The sequence below is a fragment of the Symphodus melops genome (genome assembly GCF_947650265.1).
Source record: "Symphodus melops genome assembly, chromosome: 11".
In the NCBI taxonomy this organism is placed as follows: Eukaryota; Metazoa; Chordata; class Actinopteri; order Labriformes; family Labridae; genus Symphodus; species Symphodus melops.
Genome location: NC_136701.1, coordinates 13,485,234 through 13,511,754, shown reverse-complemented (window position 1 = coordinate 13,511,754; position 26,521 = coordinate 13,485,234). Strand labels below are relative to the sequence as shown.

General features: G+C 41.1%; 1 protein-coding gene across 3 annotated transcripts; it reads right to left on the bottom strand.

Annotated features, from left to right (window-relative positions):
- Window positions 1-163: 163 nt before the first annotated feature.
- On the bottom strand, window positions 164-26,521 carry amot (angiomotin). Of its 3 annotated transcripts, none has more exons than XM_079356374.1 (14): window positions 26,131-26,521; window positions 15,637-15,891; window positions 14,088-14,148; window positions 11,852-12,956; window positions 9,012-9,627; window positions 8,679-8,823; window positions 8,368-8,460; window positions 8,114-8,259; window positions 7,823-7,972; window positions 7,312-7,508; window positions 6,846-6,974; window positions 6,265-6,503; window positions 5,643-5,897; window positions 164-4,515 (listed from the first exon to the last, which is right to left on the bottom strand). In XM_079356374.1, the coding sequence occupies exons 3-14, from the start codon at window positions 14,146-14,148 to the stop codon at window positions 4,382-4,384; spliced, it is 3,270 nt and encodes a 1,089-aa protein (XP_079212500.1). In that variant the 5' UTR covers window positions 15,637-15,891; window positions 26,131-26,521; the 3' UTR covers window positions 164-4,381. The 3 variants fall into 3 exon arrangements, with proteins under 3 accessions (XP_079212500.1, XP_079212501.1, XP_079212502.1); XM_079356375.1 differs by having other exon boundaries at window positions 5,643-5,798; XM_079356376.1 differs by lacking the exon at window positions 14,088-14,148.

The following is a 26,521-nucleotide window of genomic DNA, read 5'->3' as shown; positions in this document are numbered from 1 at the left end:
TTTTACATGTGTTATGACTATCAAAGAGAGAAGAATGATAAAAAAAAAAAAAGATGTGATGGCCGACTGATCACTACAATTTAAAACAGGAGAGAACTGTGTGAGTGTGCACTACAAACAGCCTCAAAGTCTAAACTTAAATTTATTGAACAAAAGTAGGAAATGAAAATTGACAAATGTTTATGAAACATTCATATACAGTTTTGGGGGTTTGTCAATAACAAAAAAATGAGAGAGAAAAAACACTTCATACCAGAATATAAGAAGCTGCATGAGATGAATGTTAAGAGTACAGATTATCAGAAAGTGGTGATTGTACAGCAATGACAAAAATAACATACAAATACATAAAAAAATAAAAGATAATATAACTTCTACAGCTGACAAACAAAGAATATGCTCCGATCTTGTTTTCAGCTTCAATTGGAGGAATCGGAAACGGTTGAAATTGTGCATTTCTCTGCCAGGCGTTTGTCACATTACCAGGGGAACTGTTTGTACATTCAGTAAGTGCAGTGAATGAGCACGGATGATTAGCTCCACATACTAACAGAAAACATTTGGTGACAAAGCCTGGTGAAGACTAAAGAACCAATGTTTCTCTAGAAGGCACCAACACTGATTTATAAAAAAAAAACACGTCTTGTTAAAACCAGACAGACCGTATTTCCCCCTAAAAAAATAAATCAAGTATTTCTGATTCTGATAGTTAGGAATGGGATTATACTGATGCTTTTTTCGTTCACCAATCACAAGGGGCTCTTTATGTGTCACATTCACCCTTTTACACATCCACACACTGAAAGCACAAAAGTGTATAGAAGTGAAAAATGTAAACTGGAGGGGATAGTTGATATGGCACCGGGCTCACGAAACACGATGAGAACCTTGGTCAAAGAATAGAGTTTTATGGTGCTTTCACACCTGCACAAAACTCCTTAAAACTTCCGGAAAATTTCGGTGTGAGCTTCATGTGAACACATACAGTACAGCAGAATATTCCACTGCAACTTGACGTGGAATTTCTTCGCCTAAAGTTGGGATAAGCTGAAGCGAGGAAGAAGCAGGAAATACTCCGGAACTTTCACTGTGACCATATACCATTTCTTAAACCTTCCCCTCAGAAATACAGCATGAACATGTGTGCCTGAAAGTCAACAATGAGCACTGAAGGGTACAAGTTTCTTCATATTTATCAACCATCGCTCACATACAGTTCTGTAGTTACCACACGTCTACACATATTTCTTTTTCTATTCAAATAATTAAATACAATTTCAGATTTTGAACTTGTTTGCATGATTTTTTACAAAGATGTGGGTTTATTTCCCCACACTTGATAGTCTTGTGCCATGTTCAACTACCTTAGTTTGCAAAGCATTTTGGGAATTCTGTCCTTCCAGTCTGTTTGGAGGGTTCGATTTACATTCCCACATAATCCCCAATGAAATTGCATTGTGCCAAATGGAGGGGATGGTGAAGGGGATTTGTTGTGTGCTGTAATATTGAACCAAATAGACAACAACTAGAATAGCATTTTACAGTTCCAGCCTCAAGGTTACTTAACATGTGCTGGTGATGGTAAAAAAAAAAAAAAAAAAAAGAACAGAAATCAACACTGTTATTCATGAACACTGGCATTGTGCTTTTTTACTCTCTGTTCGGTTAGAACAAATAACATGTCAGAACGAGGAAAGGAAATTTAATTTGACAATAATTTATCAGTTTTGAACTAAAATGTGACGGCAGATATGGACACATTTCAGTCACAATTAGAGTGCTGATTTTTCAGTGCCAGAAAGCAAACTAGACTTTTATATGATTACACCCACAGAAATATATCACCAGTCAAACTCCTCATTCCTCCCATACAGTTACTACAAATCAGTGCATTTCTAGGAAAGTCCTTCAGAAAGATCTCCAGCTGACTAAGTCATTGATTCCAACAGTCAGTGCAGAAAAAGTAATTGCTGATCGAGTTATTGCTTCTGATGAAACAGTCACTGTCGGTACCGGTATTACACTCAAGTAAACTATTTTTAGCTTCTTTGGTCCAAACTTTTTGGTTTTCAGTGAACATTCAAACGCAAGACTCGCAATGTAACATTCAACCACATAAGCCCAATACATCTGATTTTTTACAGGCTCAGCTATTCTTAAGTAGGAGTGTTTTTGTGTTGCAGTTCCAGCTTCTAACCAGTGGAAGCAGCAACACCATCTTTAAAAAAAAATCCCAATAGCTTGGTAATGTACATTCTATTAAGCTTTACAGTTGGATTCCTTGAAAAGTCTGTTGTGAAACATCTTGATATAATTGAATTAAGAGAGTCTGTTTAGTGTCTCAATGAACGACCATGTTTTTTGACAGACAATTTGAAAGGACAGCTGAAGACAGACATGAAATATGGGGAGAGAAAGTGGGATGACATGCATCAAACAGCGACAGGATCGGGAGTTGAACCTGTGACGAGCACTGTAGCCTCTATACTGTACTCTACAAACTGAGCTAAACGGGCAGCCCTGCATTGATGCACAAGTCTTATTTCACCTGATGTCAAGAAGACTGCATATCTTAAAACGGTTATACATATTTATTTGTTCACACTGAATGAGTACCAATCCATTCTGTAACCTTTGGTCAAAACATACTACCTCATTAATACAATGGAAAACTTCCACAAACTTCAACACTCCACTGTGCATAGTGTAAAGTAATGCTAACCTTGTATCAGCCTGGTTAAATGGAATTCAACCGCAGAGCGTGTTTAGAGCAGACGTGGTGGGTTGTTGCATTCGTGTTACATCAAGAAATAAAGGTGACAGAGTGTGCGCGTGTAGATTTTCCCTACCATGTCATTCATGCTCAACGACCGACTAAAAGCTGTAACTGATAAAAGAAGAAACATGTGTTACAGAGAAGAGGGTCCCTCAGAGGAGGCAGAACAAAAGAAGAGCAGCTTCAGCTCCTCCTGCTTTAGCATTTAAATGGATTTCTTTAAGAACGTTTTGTGCTGCAGCTGCTTTTTAAAACTTTGCAGCATCATGCATTAGACATTACACACAAGCTCCTTCGTCGGATACAGTCCGTAGTTCATTCTGCTATTTCTGGCATTCAGCTTGTGAAATGCATGTTTAGCGGCACAGTAATATTTTCTTTCTTAGGAGGGGAGGCAGATTGATGGGTAATGTGGCAGCGGATCTGGCTAAGGGCCACAAAGGTTGCCAAAACTAAGTACTAGTATGTGTTGGTTGTTTCAGAACCAATCAGGGCTGCTGAGGTTAACCATGAAGCAGAAAAAACTACCATCAAAAGAACAAAAACAAAAAATCCAAACACTTTAAAAGTTATGGAAATGTAACCCACAGAGTTACACAGGCCTTTACAGCACATACACAATGTAAAAACATTATTTACACAGTTAGTGCCATGTCTGACTACATTTAAAAATACACATAAATACAATATTGAATACAAGGTAACATAATAGACACATGGCATGACTAGTGCAATAAATGCAACAGAATGATAGCGGATATGTTTGGTCCGATGAAGCTGGGCAGCTTACAGAAACACTGATGATCGACACAGTACGCCATACAAAGGACAGTTTAAAGTTGTCATCATCGTCATCATCATCATCTGCTTGTGTGTTAAGAAACAAACAAGTGCTACATACTCAGATATGCAAACATTTCTGAATATGCTGAAATGGTGCTGCAGTTATCGGTGTGCTCAATATCAGTCGAAAACGCAGTAACAATGATTGTTTAGGTCAAATAGTAGTGCAGTGACTCCTGAGAGTCATACAACAGAAACCGAGAGAGAAATCCTTCACCTTAATACAGATGTGTGTGTGTGTGTGTGTGTGTGTGTGTGTTGGGGGGGGGATATGTGTGTGTATTCTCTGGGTTGATTCAGAAGGGGAGGTTTTGGTTTCAGCTCTGCATGCTCAGTTTTTTTTCCATCCCATTTTGTTACAGAGTTAACCTCAATCTGTCGTCAGTTTTAAGAGGGAAGCAGCCATAAAAGAGGATCAGAAAAGGAAATATGAGGCTTTGAACTATTCATGTTTTTTTCAGTTTCCAGGCACAACTTCATAGACTCACTCATGTTAAAAAAAAAACCTGCCGGCGGAGATCCGACAAGAGGCGGAGCCAGTATCCCGCTTTCTGCTTCTCCTCTCTGAGTTTTCAACAATGGAGAGGACGAGTGAAGGAATGACGCAAAGAGTGGAAGTTTGTGAATGAAATGTAAACATTAGAAATGTCTGACTTGTTCACAGCTGCAGGTTTATATGTCTGGTTTTTTTTGTTTCGTTTTTCTGATCGAGCTGCCGTCCAATCATTCATAGAAGTGAAAGTTTTGCTGGGTGTCATGGTGTCAGATAAGGATCTCCACCATGTCATTGTCTACTTCCTGTTGTGTGGGAGCGACAGGAGGTGGGGCCTGCTGCTGGGGGTGGGAATGCACGGGGAGCCTCCTCTCCAGGGTGCTGCTGTGAAACACTGGCACATCTATGAAGCAGTCAGAGAAAAATGGTCAGCACTTCTAATGTGAAAGTAAACCAGATTTCTAATACACAAACTTTAAAAACAGTTCATCCTTTTGCATCCTCGCCAAAGAGGCATTCTTGCCTTGTCTAAAGGTAAACCAGTTTCTCCTCCTTTTGGTTTTCTGCTCAAAAGTTGTGGTTGTAAATTTCCAGTAGGTGCATGATGGGACATAATCTCAAAAGGAATCTAAGGTAGTCATGCAGTTCAGTCGTAGTTTGCAGACGAAGGACAAAGGAGTCTTATGTCTGTGTTGGTAAATTTGGATAAAAACACCTTTAATTTTGGATTAAATGTCTTTAATTTTGCAGGATGCATTGGATGGTTTAAGTAAAGAGGAGCCGTTTTTTGTTGCTGTTTCATAAGCGAGCAGCGAGGTTTTAAATTTGATGCGGGTCGTAACCATCAGTGGTCATGTTTAGTTTAATGTAAGTAATAAAAGCTAGTTAGCTCATTTTATGAAGGCTTCATTGTTAACTGTTGCTATGGATGCAGCTCTACAGTAATTGAGTCATGTTTTTAATTTAATATGAAAAACTCATGTTTTCTGTTAATGTGAGAAGATAATCGCTCATGTTTTGTAATATCTGAGATGAAAATCATGAGTTTTATTATTCTGATACAAACCCTCATGTCGTTTGTTTATCTGAGATATTACAGTCTCACATGCTGTTTGTTAATATGATATGATACACTCCCTCCTACTCCTGTGTGAAGTCTATCTGACCTGACACATAGTGTGTGATGAGTGTTACAGTAAGCCACACCTGTACCTGTGTGACTCTCCTGACTTGAAAAGAACTGGACTCTCACATATCGCAAACCTGCAAAACTGCATTTTATCACCTGAGGAATATTTCTGAAGTTCGAGGCCTCCCTTTTTAAGCTTTTGTTTCATATATAATACCTTCCTATCCCTTATGCTCTTACATTATGCCATGGTTGTACCTCACCTATGTTATTTTTTCTGTTTTAAAGCACATTGAGTTTACGTCTGTGGTATGAAATGTGCTATATCCATACATTTGACTTGACTTGTGAACCTCACTATGCTGCTCAGGGAGGCCATGTAGCATTTGATGCATGCTGACCTGCGAGCCGGTCTGGGATGTAGACTGGACTGGGGTTTGACAGGCGCGCTGGGAGCGTCATGCTCTGCAGTGCCGGGGTGCTGGGTTTGCTGTTCTCCTGGCTCTGGCCCTTGTCGGTCTGCGTGTAGCTGTCCCTGCTGCCCGTCTTGGAGTGTCCTGCCGTCATAGGGGTGGAGGGGAGCACAGGTGAGGGGGACGAGGAAATTGAATCTGTCCTGAGGGACTCAGCACGAAACTCTGGACCAAGCAGAACCCCTGAGGAACCAAAGCAGAGAACCATGAAGCCGAAAAGGGCCTGCTGTGATAGTCAGATCATACAAATTATTTTGGAACTATTGCATGACGTTACCTCACACATTAAACTAAAACAGAAGAGCAAAGAAAAGGTCTAGTAGAGAAGTGGAGATACCACGCCCTCTAGTGGATTTCTTTTTTTTTTAGACTCAGAATCGTTTTTTATTGCCAAGTACATTTACACATACAAGGACATCCATCGCAAAGAACCAGACACATGGGAGTATACTGGTCGTGAAAGTTATATAAAGTTTATGTGTCTATTTTCATTAACAAAGGAAGCATACATGAGCCTTTACCCACACGGTTCCCCTGGCTGAACTCTTACCAAGACTGCCCTTCCAGCTCGCGTCCTTGCGTTCCTCAGTGATGGGGGAGCTACTAAGTCCCAGACTGTGAGAAAGCAGACCTGATCCACCTGAGCCCGTGTTGGAGATGGACATCAGGGACTTGGAGGGCCTCATGGCAGATGGGACGTCCGACTTCATGTTCTCCTTCCTGGAGCGCTGATGGAGTACTTTGATCATGGCGTCCTTCTCTATGATCTGTGCATGGAGATTCTTAATCCTTGATCAGTATCACAAAGGAGCAACAGTTAGAGGAGGAGCTGAGACCTAAGAGCAATACTTGTGCACCTTTACACTGTCAAAACTTTAATCTAAGCAAGTGTTTTTGCATAATGTCTGGTAAAAAAACACATCTAATTTATTTTTAGCAATATTCACCTTAGTCCAGCTAAATTTATCTTACATCAAAATCTTATTTGTAGATCAGAATATCAGGCCCACATTCCTCAAAATATATTTTTTTAAACTGCCAAAGGTGCAAAATAATTTATGTTTAAACTCATTTATTTAACTAATGCGTGTGTGTGTGTGTGTGTGTGTGTGTGTGTGTGTGTGTGTATACCTGCTCTCCATGTCCAGACAGCGTCGGTTCGCCATCAGGATTTCCTCTTCTTCCTTCTGAATTCGAGCCTCCACCGATGTGTCGTAGCTGCTGCTGGGAGAGTGACTGAGGATGGTTGTAGACCGATCCCTGACACAAAGAGGAAAAAAAACCCTGTGTTACACTACTGTATTTGAAATGAAAATGCTCAGATCACTGTTACACTTTTCTACAACAATGCATTCTTTAAAGTGATCATCACCACATGATAATTGACCTGATATCAGGTCTTCTTCTCGACTCTAAAACAGCAGTTAAAAGTGGCAGCCACACAGCTGCAGTGAAGAAGAGTTGGGCCCTGGTCTAACACTGTAAACACCTGTTGGCATTAGATCAGCACACAAACCTGATCCTACATGTCAGTGTTGCATCAGAGAGTGTTACATTTCTTTTGAGTTTGGCTGCCACACTTTCTGCTTTACTTCACCTCTGAGTGGCAACTGATGCAGCAGCGTCCAGGGCGAACTGCCTCATCACGCTCTCCTCCAGGTACTTCTGCTCCCACTTGGTCATATCCGCTTCCAGAGCTAGGATCCGCTCCTCCTTCTCCCTCAGGTGCTCCATGAGGGCTGTGGCGTTGTACTCCGAGGGGGCTGCGCCGCTGTTCTGAGAGCCTCCTTGACGCTGCAGCAGAGGACAAATAAAGGGACACAGAACAGAGGGGAAAGTGCAGAGGAGGACTCATTACTATCAAAACGTAATTATTGAGCGTTGCATTAGGTACCATTATGAGAATTGTCACCATGTATACCTTCAAAGATAAGACTGTAGTTAGCCTTCAGAGAGCACAAGAAACCAGATGATAAAGTGTGCTTTTTAGGAGCTTGTCTGTGTCAAATATGAGTTAGATTTATGTGTTACTGGCTACATGAGTGCTACTTCCTGTCCTGCATCAGATTTACTTGCTACATGAGTTTTACCTGATAAATAAGTATTACCTGCTGCATGCGTAAAGACTCCAGCTCCCTCTCCAGTCTGGTACGGAGGCGATGCTCCAGCTGTTCCCGCTTCTCACAAGCTGCCTGAAGCTGAGCCAGAGCCTGCTGCATCCTTTCTACCTTCTCCACATACACCTGCTTCTTCTTAAGCTGCACACACACACACACACACACACACACACACACACACACACACACACACACACACACACACACAGGCGCACACACACACATGAAAATCGGTTCAACAGCAGTGTGTGTTATTGCTGATTTAACCAGTCAGGATCATACCTCCTCCTCAAGTTTGACTACTTTGGCCTGAGCGTTGTTGAGCGCCTGGTCTCTGATCTCAATGTGTCTCCTCTGGTCCTCTGTAGTGGAGCGCAGAGCGTTCAGCTCCATCTCCAGCTTCTCCTTCTCACGCTGCGTCTCTTTATCTGAACAAACCCAAGGATACTGTTTAATCACGGTACTTGTCAGTCTCTGTGTAGTGTGTGTAATTTGTTGTGTCAGCGTATAGCGTGTATATTCTCTGTGGTTCTCACTCTGTGTCAGCAGCTGGGAGATGGTTTTGCGGTTGTCCTCTGAGCCTTCACACTCTTTAGCAGCGAGCTGTTTGTTGGCAGTCTCCATGCGATCTTCAAAGAGACACAGAGACACACATGTTGTGAGACAACACAAAGAGCAAAATGTGTTGAGAGAAAACCACCAACTATCAGAGTAGAAGAAGCTCTTTATTTGAGCCTGCGCACTAATTCCAACAACAATACTTGTGTATGTCCCAAACAATTTCATAGACATTTTTTGCACCTTTAAGTCTTTTAGATGAAAAGTTGTGTGTTAATTTAACGCTTACCACGTAGGTCCCTGTTGAAGTCATGCAGCCGGCGCACCTCCAGCTCCAGCTTGTTCCTCATAGTTTTCTCCAGAGCCTCCCTCTTAGAGGAGGACTTGGCTAAGTTCTCATAAGCCTCTGAAACCAGCTGGATCTCCGTTTCAAGCTGTCCACGAACAGCAAAAATGGAGGGAACACAGTAAAAATATTTAAGATTAACACCAGGATATATAAGAATAACATGACAGACATAGTGCCATCGCCTGGAGACAGGACAGTTTCAAGGGGGGGGGGCCAGGCCATCGGATTTAAAGGCTTAATGACCCTCTGCAGGGGTTCATGTTTTTATGTTACCTTGTGCAGCTTAGTGACTTTCTCCCGGCAGGCCTCCATCTCCTGCCTCAGCATCCTGTTCTCATCTGTCAGCACATCCACCATCTGATGAGCCCGAGCCATTATAGCAACAGGCTCCCCCTGCATGTGAGAGAAGGAGTGTGGGTGGGGGAAATGTGCAGCTTGGACTGGGGGCTGGAGCAGAGGAGGAGGGTTTCCTGTAAACTGCTGCTGTTGTTGGTGGTGGTGTAGATATTGCTGCTGCTGTTGTTGCTGTTGCTGCTGCTGCTGCTGCTGTTGTTGCTGCTGCTGGTGATGGTGCATCCTGTGGGTGGAGCCGTAGGGGTCTTGAGCTAAGGCATGACCTCTGGGTGGCATTGGGTGCATTGACGCCATTGTGAAGCTCTCTCCTCCAGGGTGGGAGCCAGGACTGCGGGGTCCCATTGTGGGAAAGGGCTCCCCCTGGTTGTGGTGGTGCTGGTGAGGGAAGGAAGGGTGGGAGGAGTGGGAGGCACTGAGCATGCTGCTGAGGGTGGCGGACTGAGCACGAGATAAGGACCCAACTGAGGTGACGGAGGAGGTTGGACTGTGTTGGTGGAGGGTCCTCTGGGAATGAAGTGACCCCTCCTTACTTGACCTGAACAGAGAACAAAGTGTCATTATCAAGGTGTGATTGTATGAGGTGTGTGATCAATATCACAGATGTGTTGATAACAGGTGCTGGAATTGTTATTATGTAGTACTTTTCTGGGCTCACCACGTGTTCATACACTGATTTGAGATGCCGCTACACAAGTGCCAGCCTTCAGTTTTAAACCATTCACACACTGATGAGTCTGCCAATCCACCAATAAGAAGACGATTACTCTTCATCTGAGGCATGTTGGGCAGTAAAGGCACCACAACTAGTGGCTTCAGCAGTTTACCTGCATTTTTCAGTATGTTTGGGGTATTGTCACCGATTTCTGAATCAATTAGCTTTTCAATAACTTAAGCAACATTTTTCCAGAACAAAGTTGAAGCTCAGTGGAGTGTTAAAAAACGGTCCAAAATCAAACTTCTAAGAATGAGTAGAAGACAGCCAGCTAATGCACCGACAGTCGACTACTTACTTCTTTATGACATCACGGTCTAATCTTTGATGACCCTTAACGTCTACACAAAAAAAACATTGTTTTGGCTGTCACAGAAACATTGCAGTGTATTGAATGAATAATATGTATACGTTTATCTTTCTCATTTAAAACAGTTGTTCAATTCAAACCATCAGGGGAATGATGATCATTTTCAGAAGCTGGCCAAAGTTATTTGCTTAAAATGTCCAGAGGTACAGAGGGTCCTTCTTAACGTACAAAAATAACATTGACTTTTTCTAGGACTGATACCATATAAAAAATAAACTAATACATACATGAAAATAGCTTTGTTGTAGCAACCTACTTTTGCATTAGCGCTGTAGCTTAGCGTGCCACATTTCCTTCAGGAGGTAGATTTGGGGCACTGAAGCTTGATTTTATGTAGAGTTACTGGTAGCTTAGCGCACTACATTTTACAAATAGCTTGCCCAACACTGCTGCTAAGACACTAAAACTTGCAGGTGTGATGTGCAGAAAGTGCTTCATGTAGAGAAACAATCAAAGAGCATTGATGTAAAACATAAAGATACAACAAGAAATGGCATCACAATAAGCACAGTCTCTGCTTTTAACACAACAATTACACAGGTTAAAAATAAGCTATTTTTTTTAAATGATGAACTTTTTTTCTCCGTTTGATTCACCTGTCTGGTTCTCTATTTATTATGGAAAATCACCAGTTGAAAACCGGCTTTGCAATGAGCAAACATTCCTGCCTTTAGTCTAAAAAAATGTAATCAAAGTCAAGTCTCAACTTGTCCTGCCTAATGCTATAAATCCTGTGGTATTCATGTTTGTGTGAATCTGGTTCCTTCCAGGTAAAGACGATGAAATGAAACAGGTCCAACAGGATCTTTTATCCTTGTAAAGAAAAACACTTTTGGGAACTCCTAAATGGTTCCTTTGTTTTTTTCCTTTTAAGTGTTTGTTGGGATTTTTTTTTAGCCTGCCTGTTAAGAAAAAAAATGCATTTAATGATCACTACACAACGAAACAGAACCTGTGTGTATTTAAATATGTCAGCTTGTTGATTTCAAAAAGCCAGCTCCTGATCAGCTGGAGTGATTGATAATCAATCACTCTCCACATAATTTGGAGAAGCCCCTAATAATGTAGCTTGTGATCACGGGATGATGACTGTGTTTTCTCTGTTCTGCTTCATTTCAAATATGTGTTAGAGGTCTTGTTCTGGCTGAAGTTGCTATGGAAACCGCTCAGATGACTTGTGAAGAAATAACCAAACACAAGATTGTGACATTTTATGGCACTTAATCTGGGTCTGTTAAATATCTCAATGACTTTTAAAAGGCTGTTTAAAACACTGAAACTATAATTGTATTTCTGTCTGTCTGTAAACATTAGCATTTCCAAAGCGAAAGTAAAAAAAAAAAAAAACCTCCACAGACAGACAGAGATCTGTCTTTCTAAAGTGTCAGAGTTTGTTCCTTGTCCTTGAGACTTTTCTTTTTTTATATATGTATGTGTTTATACACTTTATTAACCCCTGTGGGGATAAATAAATACCATTTATGAAATGTATTATTTAAACTGAAGATGTATTAAGTGCAGTGCGTTTGTGTGTGTGTGTGTGTGTGTGTGTGTGTGTGTGTGTGTGTGTGTGTGTGTGTGTGTGTGTGTGTGTGTGTGTGTGTGTGTGTGTGTGTGTGTGTGTGTGTGTGTGTGTGTGTGCGTGTGTGTTCATTGGGGTTCCTGTGTGTTCCTCACCTGAAGGAGCCGTACTCAGGTGGGGGCTGGTATCTGACATGGGGCACCTCCCTGGAGTGCTCTCTCCCTCTCTGCTCCTGGTAGAAGTGACCTCCAGAGTCCTGTTGCTTAGAGGGAGAGCTCATTCCTTTAAAGGGGTAGTCCGGAGGTGGGCCCCGATGCTGGGGCTTGTAGTAGTCGCCCGGAGGCCCAGGCGGGGAAAGCAAGGGGGAGAGTGGGGCACTGGTAACGGGAGCGTGAGCCTTTACACCACTTGTGGCGAGGGAGAGCTGCATGAGACGTTCACTGAGAGAGCGAACATGTCCCTGCTTCAGATCTTTGAGCCCATCGTCCTGGTGCACCTTCCCTGCGCCGCTAACCCGCTGCACTGTTGGACGACCCTCAGTGCGCACCTTCGCATTGGTCATCCCCGTGACATAGAAGGTGGCACCCACAGAGTTGGGGTGGGGAGGCTGCTGGGGAGGGTTGCTCTGTTGTGCAGGCTGAGAAGGATGAGGGCCATGACCACGGAAATACTGAGACTGCACTTTGGCCTCCTCGTACGTAGGGAGGTCCTCTGGGTTTTGACACTGCCCCTGGATGCTCAAACCTCCTCCACTGCTACCTCCTCCTCCTCCAGTGCCAAAACCTCCTCCCCCTCCACTGCTCCCACCACCTCCTCCTCTTCTAGTGGAGCCCAGCTTCTCCACACCACTATCTGTCTGCAGCTCCTGTCCTTGGGGTTCCTGCCTGGCAATATGGGGGGTCAAAGAGTGGTCTTCAGGGGGGCTTATCTGTCCCTGACCCTGTCCTGAGTAACCTCCTCCAACTCCACCACCTCCTACTTGCTGCTGTTGCTGCTGCTGCTGTTGTTGTTGTTGTTGTTGTTGTTGTTGTTGGTGGTGGTGCTGTTGTTGTTGTTGTTGCTGCTGCTGCTGTTGCAGGACATAGTTACGGTTCATCTGCTCCTGCAGAAGGCGCTGCAGGACATTGCTGCTGCCACCTCCTCCTCCACCTCCCACACTGCTGCTGCTGTTGGACGACTCCTCTGCTGCAGCCCTCATCTCTGCCTCCCGCTGGCTACGGACCTCATGGAAGGACAAACTCCGGCCGCGGTCAATACTCCCTACAAGGAGGAGGAGGATGAGGAGGAGAAGGGGGAGGAGGACGTAGTGTAGCAAAGAGAAAACAGATAAAAGGACAGGAAGCATTGAAGTCTGCCATACTCCCCCGCCTCCCCCTGCCAAAGCCCATGAAGACCCACTGACTTAGGATGGGACAGTCTGAAAAACCCACACGGACATAAACATCAAAGTATAAAGGCTGTGACAGATGACTGACCATGAGCTTTTAGGCTTTAGTTTTGCTTACTCCACCACCTAGCATTGCACACACAGATTAGCATTGTTAGCAATAAAGCTGCAGAAGTTTAATAACTGAGCAGTGAATACAGCATCTGAGATTATGACTAATGCACATTAGAGTGCTTTTTTAACTTTTGACATGTAATGATGGGATAGCATGAGTCAATAGTACAGAACGTTGTAATGTTATAGGATTGATGAATACAGGAGAGGATTAAAGACTGGAAATATTTTTTAACTCTGAGGAAAAAGTTAGCATGCTGAGATTAAAGACTCCGCAAAAAAGTCTGTGAAAAAGTCTGAACTATTTTTTTTCAGTGGCCCTAATGTTTTGTTTTTCAGATGGCTGTATGACACTTCATCAGACTACAATTTGGACAAGAATCAAAAAGAAATTTAAAATCACACAGGGTCCCATTGTCTCTATTTGACCCCTTCACACAAACACCAGGAAACAGATCATTTAAAATTAAATGTAATAAAACCCTGACTATGGCACAGAAAACAAGAAAGCAAAATCATTTGAAGAAAATCAAAACCCAATGATTCGAATACATTCAAACAGAGTAAGAGACAGAAGCATGTGTGTTCAGTTGAACTTCCAAAGTTGTCAGAGTGAATACCACATTGTGTTTATCTGTTGTGATGTTGTGTCGTTTCCTCCTTAGTCAAACCCTGTGAACTTGAGCCAAAACGATCAAACCATTCATAAAAAAAGGTGTGGCTAAACTGCTTCACCTACAGTTATGTAGGAACTTTTTTTTTTTTGCCTGTTATTGGAGGGGGACATTATTCATATTATATAAATAATGTGGTTTTTGCTGACAACCCTGAAGGTTAACAACTGCAACATTTGACACCTCTCTCTACAGAGTAAAGGAATAAATTATTACATCTAGCGCTTTCTGTTATTCTTCTCATTCTCAACGAGGAAGATGCTTTTTTCCGAAACATCTGCAGATAAATGAAATTGTGAGACAAAAGGAAAAATGTTAGCTTTGGTCAACAATAGGTCACATCTCTTCAAGCTGAAGAGGTAGAAAAGAACAAAGTATGCACAGAGGCTGCAGTGGGGGGGATGTCTTCTGATGCCTTACTAAGAGTGTAGAAAAGGTTTTTATAAATGTGTCTTAACTGACTTTATCACTGTTTTATTTGATCAAGTAAATTACAGAACCTGCCAGGGGGGCTGCAATGTGGAAATAGTCTGTTATGGGTAATCAATGGCGATCAACAATGTTTTTTGTACTAGGCTGTAAAGATGTTTATTTCTGCTGTTATTATGTGCATATTTTTCCACTTCCACATTAGCTTCATTTTTTAACACAGGAAGTTACCACTTAAGCAGTCGGCACAAGTCCAAGTGTAACTCCTATCCCACATGTCATTCCCCACATCGTTCCACTGTATACCGAAGTAAAAGCTCCAAAACAGATTGTTTGCAAAAAAAAGAAACAAAAATTGCATGCTCAGCGCAAAGCTTCTTGGAGCGCTGTGCAGATGTCTTTCCTATCTTCCTAATGATGCAGAGTGTCATTTTAACCCCCAGCTCTGACAAGGGTTATGTAAGTTATCGTTGGGGCTATGACACTGGGACAAGGTCAGTATGCGGGCGTGTGCATAGTGTGGAAAGGGGGTTCCTCATTTAGCGCTATTGCTTCTTACTGAGGCACACATATTTTGTGTTTATTTTTATTTAAGATAATCAGTAAAGGGGAATAAATTCAGACTTAATGGAAACCCTGGTCTTCACTAACAAGCTTACTAGATTGGAGGTTTTTGAAAGGTTGTGCGAATCAGGATCAAAGGGATGATGTAGTAGTTTTAAATTTCGACTTCCTTCAAAAAAGTTGACGACGTTGTTTTTTTTTCCAACCGACCCACTCTGCTGCCCATCCAGTTCTCTGTCCATGTCTATAGATCTAGTTCAGATACAATGAATCCATCTCAGTCTAGGTACATTCAGTTCACTCTCTAAAAACACAGTTTTGGTTCTGTGAGTCAAATACAGTCTTAGCATGAACTTTTAAAAAAAATCTACAAAGCTTTAGTGATGATGTACATTGGGGTAGCTTTTTCACATTATGTTGGTATCTTTCAACTTAAAAGTGAAATCCACAGGAAGCAGAGAGAGATAAACAACATGACATCAGAGACTGTTAAACCATTGCAAATCAGAAATTAATTAATTTCTTAATTAATGCAACAAGACCTTTGATATGCAGAATAAAACTTGCAAGCAACTTTGTACTGATAGAAGCATTAGCAACAAACCTTTGCGATTTAGAACACACACACACACACACACACACACACACACACACACACACACACACACACAAACACAAACACAAACACACAAACATACAAACACACAAGCAGTGACTACTATACTAACTAATATTACTGTCCTACGAACTACTTCCCTCCACCCATACCTACCTGTGTGGCTGCTCACACTGCACTCTGCCTGTAGTTGGCGTCAGAAATGGTTCATATCTAGATGCTTGGAGTTGGGGGCTAGGTCTGGGGGTAGATGATGTAGGTGTTTTTGGGTGGAGTATTGGTACGTTTTAAAGGGGTATTTGTTGGTAAAGTTGAGGGAGGTCTGTTCTAAGTGGGTCCAGTGTAGTGTGGTCCAGCTCCTGGTTTTGGCCTCCCTGCAGGTCCTATATGTTCCAGTTCTGGCAAACGTTTCTGCAAAAGAAGAGAGATGAACGTTTAAACATGCAATGTACTGCTTGTTCTTGATGGAGATTAGCAAAACTGGGGAGCATGAACTGAAATATATTTTAAGCCGTCACCACTAAAAGCAAGTTTGTTGAACTTTGGATTCAAACATTGTGTTCCCAGCTATGATCAATCAATCAATCAATAAATAACACAACAAATCTGTACAAAAGAGCAGGTGAAAAACCTTACTCTTTGTTATATTATCATCAAACATAATGGTTTATACATCTTTCAAGGTTTAGATTTGCTTCAAAAACACTGAATAGTCAAATAAAACTATTGCTGTGCTGTTGGGACACACACACACACACACACACACACACACACACACACACACACACACACACACACACACACACACACACACACACACACACACACACACACACACACACACACACACACACACACACACACACACACACACACACACACACACACACACACACACACACACACACACACACACACACACACACACACACACTTGGATGACATGCGAATGTCCTCAGAGGACAGAAGTTCTTAGTGTGACTCAGATGATAAGAACGACAACAGAACTAACCCTCGAGAACAATAATTACCTCCAGATGCAACAGGGACTCTCCCCTGCACCTCAACACCCCCCCCCCCCCCCCCCCCCCACAAACATCCCCCATCCTCACTCACCTTCATGTAAACAGTGTGTTTTAAACATTCACATGTACTCAACAACAGAGACGACAAGACATTGCAACACTTGCATCAACGGTAGAAACACTAAAGCAATGGGAAAAGTTCTATTTAAGTTGAAGCGATATCATTCACAATGAATTATGGGATGGATAATTGACGAAACTAATTAATCAACATTACCGCACAACCGAGGACACTCGAACCTTAAATGTTAGCTGATCATCATTCCGGATACAGAGGTAACGGGCGGACCTTGTTGGCATGAGTTTGGTTCTTCCAAACTGGAAATTAATCTGCGGTTGGATTGAAGGATTTGCCAAGAGCTCTTTAAGAGGTTGAGTTGCAACTTGCAAGACAAAATTCTTGCTGAGACTGTAACGTCATCTGGCGTGAATGACTGGGTATCTTCAACATAACAGTGGTATGAGAAGGCATGGGAAAGGGTTCTTGCACCAAGTGAGGTGATGTATATGGAGAAGAAAAGGGGACTGCGCACTGATCCGCACCCTTGTGGATAAATTGTGCGGTTCTGACTCTTCTCCTTTCCAAGACACTCTAAAAGATCTCCGTGAGATGCAGGACACGAACCAGCAGAGAGCCTGAGATGAAAGGTTCAGAGTGCTTGGGTAGGAGAGTTTGATAGAGACAGCTGACATAAGACACATTAAGAAGTGAGGACTGGCCAGCAGCTATAACCATACCTATGTATAGCCATTCTGTAATGGATTAAAGAGTCTATATTATACCAGAGGCAGTAATAAAGTTACGACACTGATATCATTTCACTACAAGTAAAAGTCCTTCAGTTATTGTCATCAGTATGATGTTTAGAAGTATCAATAGTGAAGTACTATTCCTCTTTAAGTGTTTTAGTTATTGGTTATTCATTTTACACACATTATATGCATGTAGCAGTTTAAAGCTTTTGGTGTTTAAAGTTGTTGTATGAGTTTTAAGAACAGAGGTTAAACTACCTTTTGTCCTGATGAATTATTTAAGTATACAAAAAAATGTTTTAACTTAAAGTAATGACTGACATCTAATGATTTTTCACAGATCAAAACAGGACTGAATTGTTTAGAGTAGGCATCACCTCAACTGGACTAAAACTGTAAAGGGTTAAAATGATTCAAATGTGACCTAAACTAAAATACATTTTCATTTAAAGACTAATACATAAACAAAATATAAAATAAAAGCCAAAAGTAACAGTGGGGATGTGAAATGTTAATTTTGCATTGGCTTTTTGAGGCTAATTAAGTGTAGCAAAGATGTCGGCACATCATGTCTCCGTCATTGTTTAAAGTTAAGAGTCTGATGTTAATGTGTCACTCAAACTGGACCTCCTGGATTCTTTTTCACATCCAGCTGTGACACTGCCCTTTCTTTTCTTTTAAATTAATATGCAAAGCAATCAAACCTGAAATGTGAAACTAAAGTCACCTTGGATTCATGTCGTACAGACGTCAGCGACAAGTTTACACATGTTTTCCAGACTGCCACATTCTTTGGTCACCACTCATTCAATCATTGTGACTGCTGTTTTTCAATTTGAATGCCCAAGCATATCACCTGCTGCTCAAGCAAACGTTTCGAATTAAGAACAAATAGATTTTAAAAAAAAATTGGCATGTAATATTAAATTCCTTCAGGCAACAAATGAAGCCAGAAATAAATAAATACATTTTTTTTAAAAAAGAATAAAATCCAGCATAGTTTACTTAGCAGAGAAACTAAAAACTGTAAATACTAAAACTGTTTTGCTATGAGTAAATTTAAATTTGTAATACATTTAGATTCTTAATCTGGCCTTAATCTCTCTGTTACCATCTTCTATATAAACCTGAGTTTAGCTCCAACCTTGTTGATTTCTTAATGTGGAATGATTAAATCCCTACCTCCTCAGAAATCCTGTATCTTCTACTGAACAAGTATCCAGGTTGTCGGTCGATGAGTTTCTCTTTTACTAACATCTAGCTGCTCTGTGCAGGTTTGAGGCGGTGCACCTCTCTTTCCCTTGCCCCCCTCCCTCTTCCCTCACTGCGACAGGTGGGGCAGGGAGGGAGAGACAGGTGGATCTGGATAACATTCAGGACTGAGCCACTCCTTCATACCTGTGTGCTGGTGTAACTACCAGCATTTAGTCTGCCAACCGTCGAATGAGAGAAAAAAAACCCTCTGACTGTCACTTCCTCTTTCCCACAGAATGAGTGGATAAAAGTTGTTTCTATGAACAACAATGATGAGTCAGTGATTCACTGCACATGTTTCCTGAGTCTCTCCTGATATCTCTTCAAAAGGAAGACAGCAGACCAGCAACTTCAAAATGTGTCTGCAGTAGTTTCTGAACATGTCAACAAATCTCTACATAATGACAGAGACAGTACATTCATGATAAAGAGTGCATACATGCAGTGTTTCACACGTTCAGAAAACCCTGAAATCTTCTGTATACAGTCTGGATGAGTCAATGTATGAGTGCAGCAGGAAATAATCAAGAAAATATCCTGCAAATGTGTAACAGATACATCATCAAAGGTTTTTCATTCATTATAAAAGAAACGTGTGTGTTTGTGTTGAGACATGGGGGGGGGGGGGGGGTGACACAGCATACACAACCACAAGAAGAATACTTGAAACTGTGCGCATACAATCTTCAGCAACACACAAGGCTGCATCTGATTGGTCCCCACTGGGATAAAAAGGGGGAAGTCCTGAGCTCGATTGTTTTTCAGTATCTTGCTGGATTTATATTCACTTATTTGTTTTGTCTTCTCCACTATTTATTCCTCTGATCTCTTGTGTGTTTAATGTTTTGAGAATCATCCTCTTTGAATAAACATCAGCGATTGGATCATTTATTAGAATCCATTGAACAAGTCTTTTAAGTGTGGTTAACTTTTTGCATGCAGTTTATTTCTTCAGGCTGATTTATTAAGGTTTTTTTTTCACTCACACAGAGTACCAACAACTTGGTAATTTTTTTCTTCACTTTTTATTCCAAAAAAAGTTCTGTATAATAAAATGTCCAACATTGGTTCTTTTTGTAGGGAAAATGTGGCTCGGATGAGACTGAAAGAATGTAAGTATGGTACGACTGAGAAAAATATCATCTGTAGCTATAGTCCACTGGGTGTAAATTTCAGCAAGTTAGTCAATTAATACTGTCAATGGTCAAGTAGATGTGTGCCAGATATTAATTTAGTTTTATATAGCGTGTGCCTCCACCACTAGAGAGCACTGCCTCTGCCTCAACATGTCAACTACAGACAACAATGACAGCGAGTTATCTACCTGTGCGTCCTGTACTTCTAAAAATAACACACTACCAACATCTCCTGTGGGACGACTCTGCAAAGCTGACCCTGATGGCAAACCTACTGTCTTATCGAACCTGCAAGCTAAAGCTGCTACTAAACACTTTCCAGTAATGTTTATAAATGTTTAAAAACTCAACATGCATGCCTCACTTTGCACCTAGATGGATTGAAATGTCTGCAATAATAACTTTTGTCTGTGTGGCCCAACTATGATTTAAAAATATTCTTTATGTGTTTGGAAAACATCTCTCTTTTTCCCCTCAGCTTGAGAAACTCTTAAGCCTGTTTGAAGTCCTCCTCACTACTCCTAACAGTTTTACACCTGAGCAGCTCTATTAAGGGCAAAGACACTTTTTGAATAAGTTTCATCTTTACAAGGATGTAGTCTGAACTTTGAGGGGAAATTCTTTGAAAATGTCACGATTTTTAAGATTGTTCTTACAATGTTGTCACGATGGTAGCAAATCTCAGTACTTATGAGGCTTCGTCAATACGGCCCCTGATTGCTAGTTTCTCCCGATTACCTTCCTATCTCCTCTCTCGATTAAGTATCACTCTGGCTGACTTTAAAGTAATGAGGCTAAGATGTTAGACTTTTAAGTAACATGAAACATTTCATTGTACATTTCTTCAGATAAGCGTCGACCCCAACATAATAATAAGTGTGTGGATAACTATGTGCTTAAATAGTAGGCAAATTGTGAAAATATGGTCTGACAGTTTATGTTTGTACACTTCTGTACCATTTTACACACTTCTCTGCTCTTATTTGTTCTTCTATGTCCTTTTTCTAAAATGAAAATCCATCAATTATATTGTTAATGTAAATCAAAAGGGTATGCAAATTAATACATTATTTTTTATTTTTCAGATAAACTTATAACAAAAGAGTATTATTTACTAATGTGAAGAACACATAAACTATATATAAATAGTTTGTTCCTGTCACAAATCCACTCTGATACTGTATTTCAAAAACTATCTATTTGCAGCGGCAGTGCGCGCGACCCCACGTATTGAGGCTCAGTCCTCGCGCGCGGGCGGCCCGGGTTCGCGTCCGGCCTGTGGCCCATTTCCCGCATGTCTCTCCCCACTCTCTCTCCCCCTTTCCGACTCTATCCACTGTCCTCCCTCTACAATAAAGGCAAAAGGCCAAAAACAAATCTTTAAAAAAAAAAAAAAAACTATCTATTTTAGCCCTGCTCACAACAAGCTGTTTCCGTATCTGTAGCTTTAAATGCAAATGAGCAGCATCTCTCCACGCCCCTTTCTGGAAGGGTATGTGGCTTTGGCTTCCTTGCTCTATGCTCTGTTGTTTACTGTGAGAAGAGAGATTCTGAGGGCAGAAAATACACCTGGCAGTGTCAACCACCTGAGGGACACTTCCCTATGTGATGTCACAAAGGGAAAATCTCCAAACAGCCTGTTAGAGCACACATTATTTTCTAAAAAGTGGAGAAGGCAAAATACGGAGAGGATGAACTTCTCTCGTCGTTAGGGAGATTGTAGACATTGTGGGGCCCCTATTAACGTTAGAGACACCTGGTAAAATGTATTTTGCACAATATGTGACCCTTAAGTCTCATGACAACGGACAACATCCCTGTAATCATGGTTACTCACTCTATCCTAAGGTGTCATAAGAAGGGCGGGGAAGAGACTGAGAGAAAGAGAGACAGAGATAGAGACAAATAGACACAGAAAGAGAAATGTTCACAGTGGAGCGAGGAGTGTTTATATCACAGAGCAGCTCTGAGAGGAATTTCAAACCCAGAGGGCCTCTCGCTCTAAATCTGAGCTCTCTCTCTCTCTCTCTCTCTCTCTCTCACTCTCAGAGTCATCACAAGACAAACCTCTGATTCTGAGAGGACACTATGCATGCAACAATTCTCAATAACTGTATATACCGTTCCGTAGCATTCACAATTCAATACTGACCTGTGAATTTTTACGGTTTTTACAGTTGTGCGTTTAACTAGTTTCCATGCATTGTAATGCTCTCTAAATTGGCTCTGACTGTGTGTGCCTGTGAGACAGTGCACAGGGATAAAGAAACCTTAGTAAATGACTTGAGGAAAAAAAAGTCTGTTTATTTTAAATAAAATTTTAATTATTACAAAGTATTGTGTGGAACTGCTGTAACGGGGCAGCTGAGAGCATTTTTTATATGAACTGTCATCCTGAGCCAGATCTACAAGCAGATCTCAATTTTTGTTCTCAAAGAACTGATTTTGAATTTATTATATTTTAGAATGCCAGCTTGAAGCACAAAGATTGGATGTTTTGAAAATAAAATAAAGTCTAAAGTCCTGTCTTCTCTCTATGTGTATTTAAAAAAAAATGCAAAGCTCTTTATTTTTATTTCATATGCTACTTTCTATTTGGCCGCTCACACTGTTTGGGGTCATGAGGGTCAGGCTGATGTGAGAATGCTACAGGATATTCTCCTGATAGGACATTTGTATACTGTGACTGCTGCACGGTGCATAGAGTGTCTGCATGCGACCATTATGATCTCTGTGCACATAATTACACAGCTGTATTTCCAGTCCAAGCAATGTTAAATAAGCTTGCAGAAAGCTGGCTAAACCTTTAGGCTAGGATTTTACAACAATGTACATAGGTGCTTATATAAAACATATATATTTATATTTGTATGATGAGATTCGCCATTGTATGGACTGAGAAGCTACAATCGTTGTGGGGTTTAGTTGATTTAACAGAAATTTTACATCAGGCACTGTCGATAATTATCGAGATAAAAGTGAAATCATTATTCCTTTGAAATACAAAGGCGGATTTCTGCTCCTGAGTAAAAGTTGAAAAAACTAAACGGTTAATTGTGGTTAAACCATTTTTTATTGTCAAAATGTGAAAAAAACTATTCTTGAACTGAGGCACATTCTTCTAATTATCTTTAAACAGCTGAGGTTGAGTAGCCTTTGTCAAGGTGTCATGGTTGTTTTCGGACTGCTTTGAGCTGGTATTGGCACAGACCTTTCTTCAGTATCATTATCACTTATTTTGGCTGTTTTTCGATTCCTCTCCAAAAGTTTTCAATTTCAATTTCAACTTTATTTGTGAGGGACAGTGTGCAATAAAAAAACAAAAATGTAACCATATGATGCATTGCACCAGATTTAGCCTTAGGCTAATTTACATCTGCAGTCCCTTTGGCAGGTAGCAAAACAATATATATAAAATCATACATCACTCAGCAAGTAACAAATAGATACAAATTAAACATTTAATAAATACATTTTTCTATACTGTGCATAGATTCGAAAATATTCTGACATTTTCAAAGGTTAAAAGACTGTGTTTATATATTATCTTGCAGTAGTGATACCTTAATGGCTTTTTGTCAAAGATTTTCAGAGCCTGTTTGTACAAAGACTCTAGGGGCCTGATTTGTTGTTGGGCACAGGTAATGCAGTATAAGATCTGTGAGAAGATGAGGGCATGCAGAAATATCTTAGCAGCCTCTGTGGAAAGAGAGGGCCTAATCTGTTTGTTATTTATTTCTTATTGTCTTTAATGTCTGTTGTTAAGTTGCATAAGCACCCCCTCCACCAACCCTCTTTCCCAAGGCAGAATGTGTGACATTTTACACATAAATATATCCTTTAAATAACTCTCTGAGTCATGACTGTTTACAATGACTGTCCCGCTCACTGTGATGTTGTCTGAGCCGTATCTACATTGGGGTTTACATGGACTGGGTGGCCGGCCGGATAATCCCCTTTGTTATAAATGCTGTTTGAGTTAGGGACCATAGAAAATAGTAACATGCTGTACTCAGTCAGTGCTCATTTGAATGTCACGTAAACGTGAGGATCTTTCATGATCTTGTAAATTTGCAATGTGAAGCTACACGCTAACTAAAGAGCGCTACCATTGGCCTGCTAACACAACAAAGCAGCCCGAGACAAGGACAATTTTGTCCACCGCTTGTCATTAACGCTTAATTAATGTGCGTTTCAATTTAATAACTCTCTAATGCAAATCGGAGGGGAGAGGGGTTAAAGGTGTCGCCCAACAGCAGTTTGTTTTGGATTCATGTCAGTGCTCAAGATCAACCTCTCCTGGATCAAAAAGTCTCACATTCTGCCTTTATGGTGCTGGAATTACAAGTTTAACTCTATGAACATTTGTAATATTTTTGTCAATAAAAATTATATCATGATTATTATCATTATCATTTTATCGCCGAAGCCTACTCTTACATCATACTTAAAAATTCTAGTCAGTCAAGAATACATCCAGGCCTGTCTTGCTTTCACAAAAAAAGCACACTAAAACTTTTGAACGTACTACATACTAAATTTGATGTCGTGCTTAGTATGAATAGTTTGAAAGTATGTAGTATGTAGCAACCTCCTGAGTCAGAAAACGCATAATTATAATCCCAGATACACGTTAATGGTGATGGCAGATCTACCTCATTCACACGTTGTAAACTTGCAGCCGAGGTCACATGCATACATTACCCATAAAGCCACCTTCCTTAAAGGGCTGCATACATTTAACAGACACTGACAGCAGAGAACTCAAGCCCCTTATACACTGCTAGTTCAAGGCAGGACTTTTATGTCCCTGTTCCATTGACAATGTAAAACTCAAGTCGGCCGCTGGTCCAGCATTTGATGTTGTAAAAGAGAGGCTTAACGGGGACAGTCAGGATGGTGTCAATGTAAAAGAGAGCAGGCATAATGGGCAGGCGCTGTTTGTGTGTACATGTCTGAATGTGTGCACAAGAGCTTTCACACTGGCAGAAAACTCATGAAAAACTCCTGGTATTGCCAGGAGGAGCCTAATTTTTCACTCGGGCTCCTGCCAGCCTCCTAGTATTTTTTGCGCAGCAAGTTCGTCTGTCAATGACAACAATGATCTCTGCGGCATAATGCTTTCTAATCGTCAGTATGTTGTTGTCCGCTTTTTGTTGATAGTGTGATTCCTCCAAACTAAACATTGCATTGATTCGCAGGAAAATATTCTCAATGTAGCATCATATGTTGGACTCTGTTGCTCCATCCGCTTCCGTGTCTTTTTTTAACATCACGTTCTACATCAGGACACCCTCACCCCCCTTCCCGTCTTACAGGGACCTATCACTGAGGTGCATATGTGAACAGCCAGGTCAGGAGAATATCTGGAGCAGTCCTCCTGAAATTATCTACTGTAGATATTTTCAGGACTAAATTATGGTCCCATTTAGAGTCAAATAGACTATAAAGCAAGAGAGGTTTTCATGCAGGGCTACCTGTGATTAACAAGTCTCTGCTATGTTAATCTGTCGACCAGGATGTAGAAATATGTATCTATCCTCTTTTGTAAGGGAATTTCTGGCTCTGAAAGTAAATGCTGCTCAACATTGGTCCACGCCTACTGACCAACTTTCTACTGCGTACCAAAACATCCACCAATGAATATCATAGCATGTTTCTCCAGTTTTAAATCTATGTATGTCTACAAATGATATGATAAACTCCACTGGCCAAAGCTTACCTGCTGCAATAGGCCACCTGTAGCTATAGGCATATGTTGTGTTCACTGACCCAATGGAAAGTGGGAGTGTAAACCTTTGTTTCCAGGTTGTCAAATCAAATTCTTGTTACCGTTTCAGTGCAAACAGTGTGATAAAGTCTGAGATTATGGAGATTACAGTGAGAACATTAACATTCTCAGAGAAAGCTGTTGTTTGCATCACCAGTGACACAACAGCCCCCCCCCCCCCCCCCCCCCACACACACATACACATTGTAGAATAGATGCATCTTAAACACAGCAAACAGAAGGTGTACAGCCCAGTCTGTAGCCACAGTATGAAGCTTCCGTTTCAGTCATAGCAACAGATGTATAGCCTACCTTTGTCTTAAATTGAATTAGCCTAGCTCATCCAAAAAAAAAAAAAAAAAAAAAACAACTCAAACTGCCTGTACGTGTTGCCTTCACGGCACAAGAAAAAAAAAAAAAACAATCTTACAGAACTGGACCAGTTTCGCTGTCACGTCCGTTTGTTTGCTACAAAGTTTCTCTTCACGGACACATCAAAGTGTCAGAGACAGGAGGCAAACATTAAACATTTCACGTAGGGCCTAGTGACAATTAAATCTGTAACGTTTACTAACCTATTGATCACGAAAGTTTTGACAGTCATTAATAGTCAGTTTAACTTTATATTAAATGTCATGAAACACAGATTTACCTTCGTGCGGAACTTCTACTTCTTTCTTTTGCAGCTCCCCGCTCACTGAGTCATCTTTTCAGTGATTTTTCTTTAGGTTTTTTTCTGCGGATCTGAAGCGGTTCTCAGCAGACATAAAAACTGCTCAAACTGAAAAGTTACAGAGAGAAAACTCTTTGCCAAGGCTCGCTCCTTGCGCACTCCGTAGGTTTTAATCCTTTCCCCGGGAACATGAGCTCATGTTCGGCCACAGAGTCTTCTTCTTTCCCCGTTAGATTCATGTTTAACCGTAAAAGAAGAAGCGGTGGGCCTACAAGAGCAGAGACAGGAAGTTCTCCCCCCTGCCTGGCCTACAGAATGAGAGGAATGTCCCTCCCTCACCCCCTCCACCTTCCTCATGGAAACTGAAGGA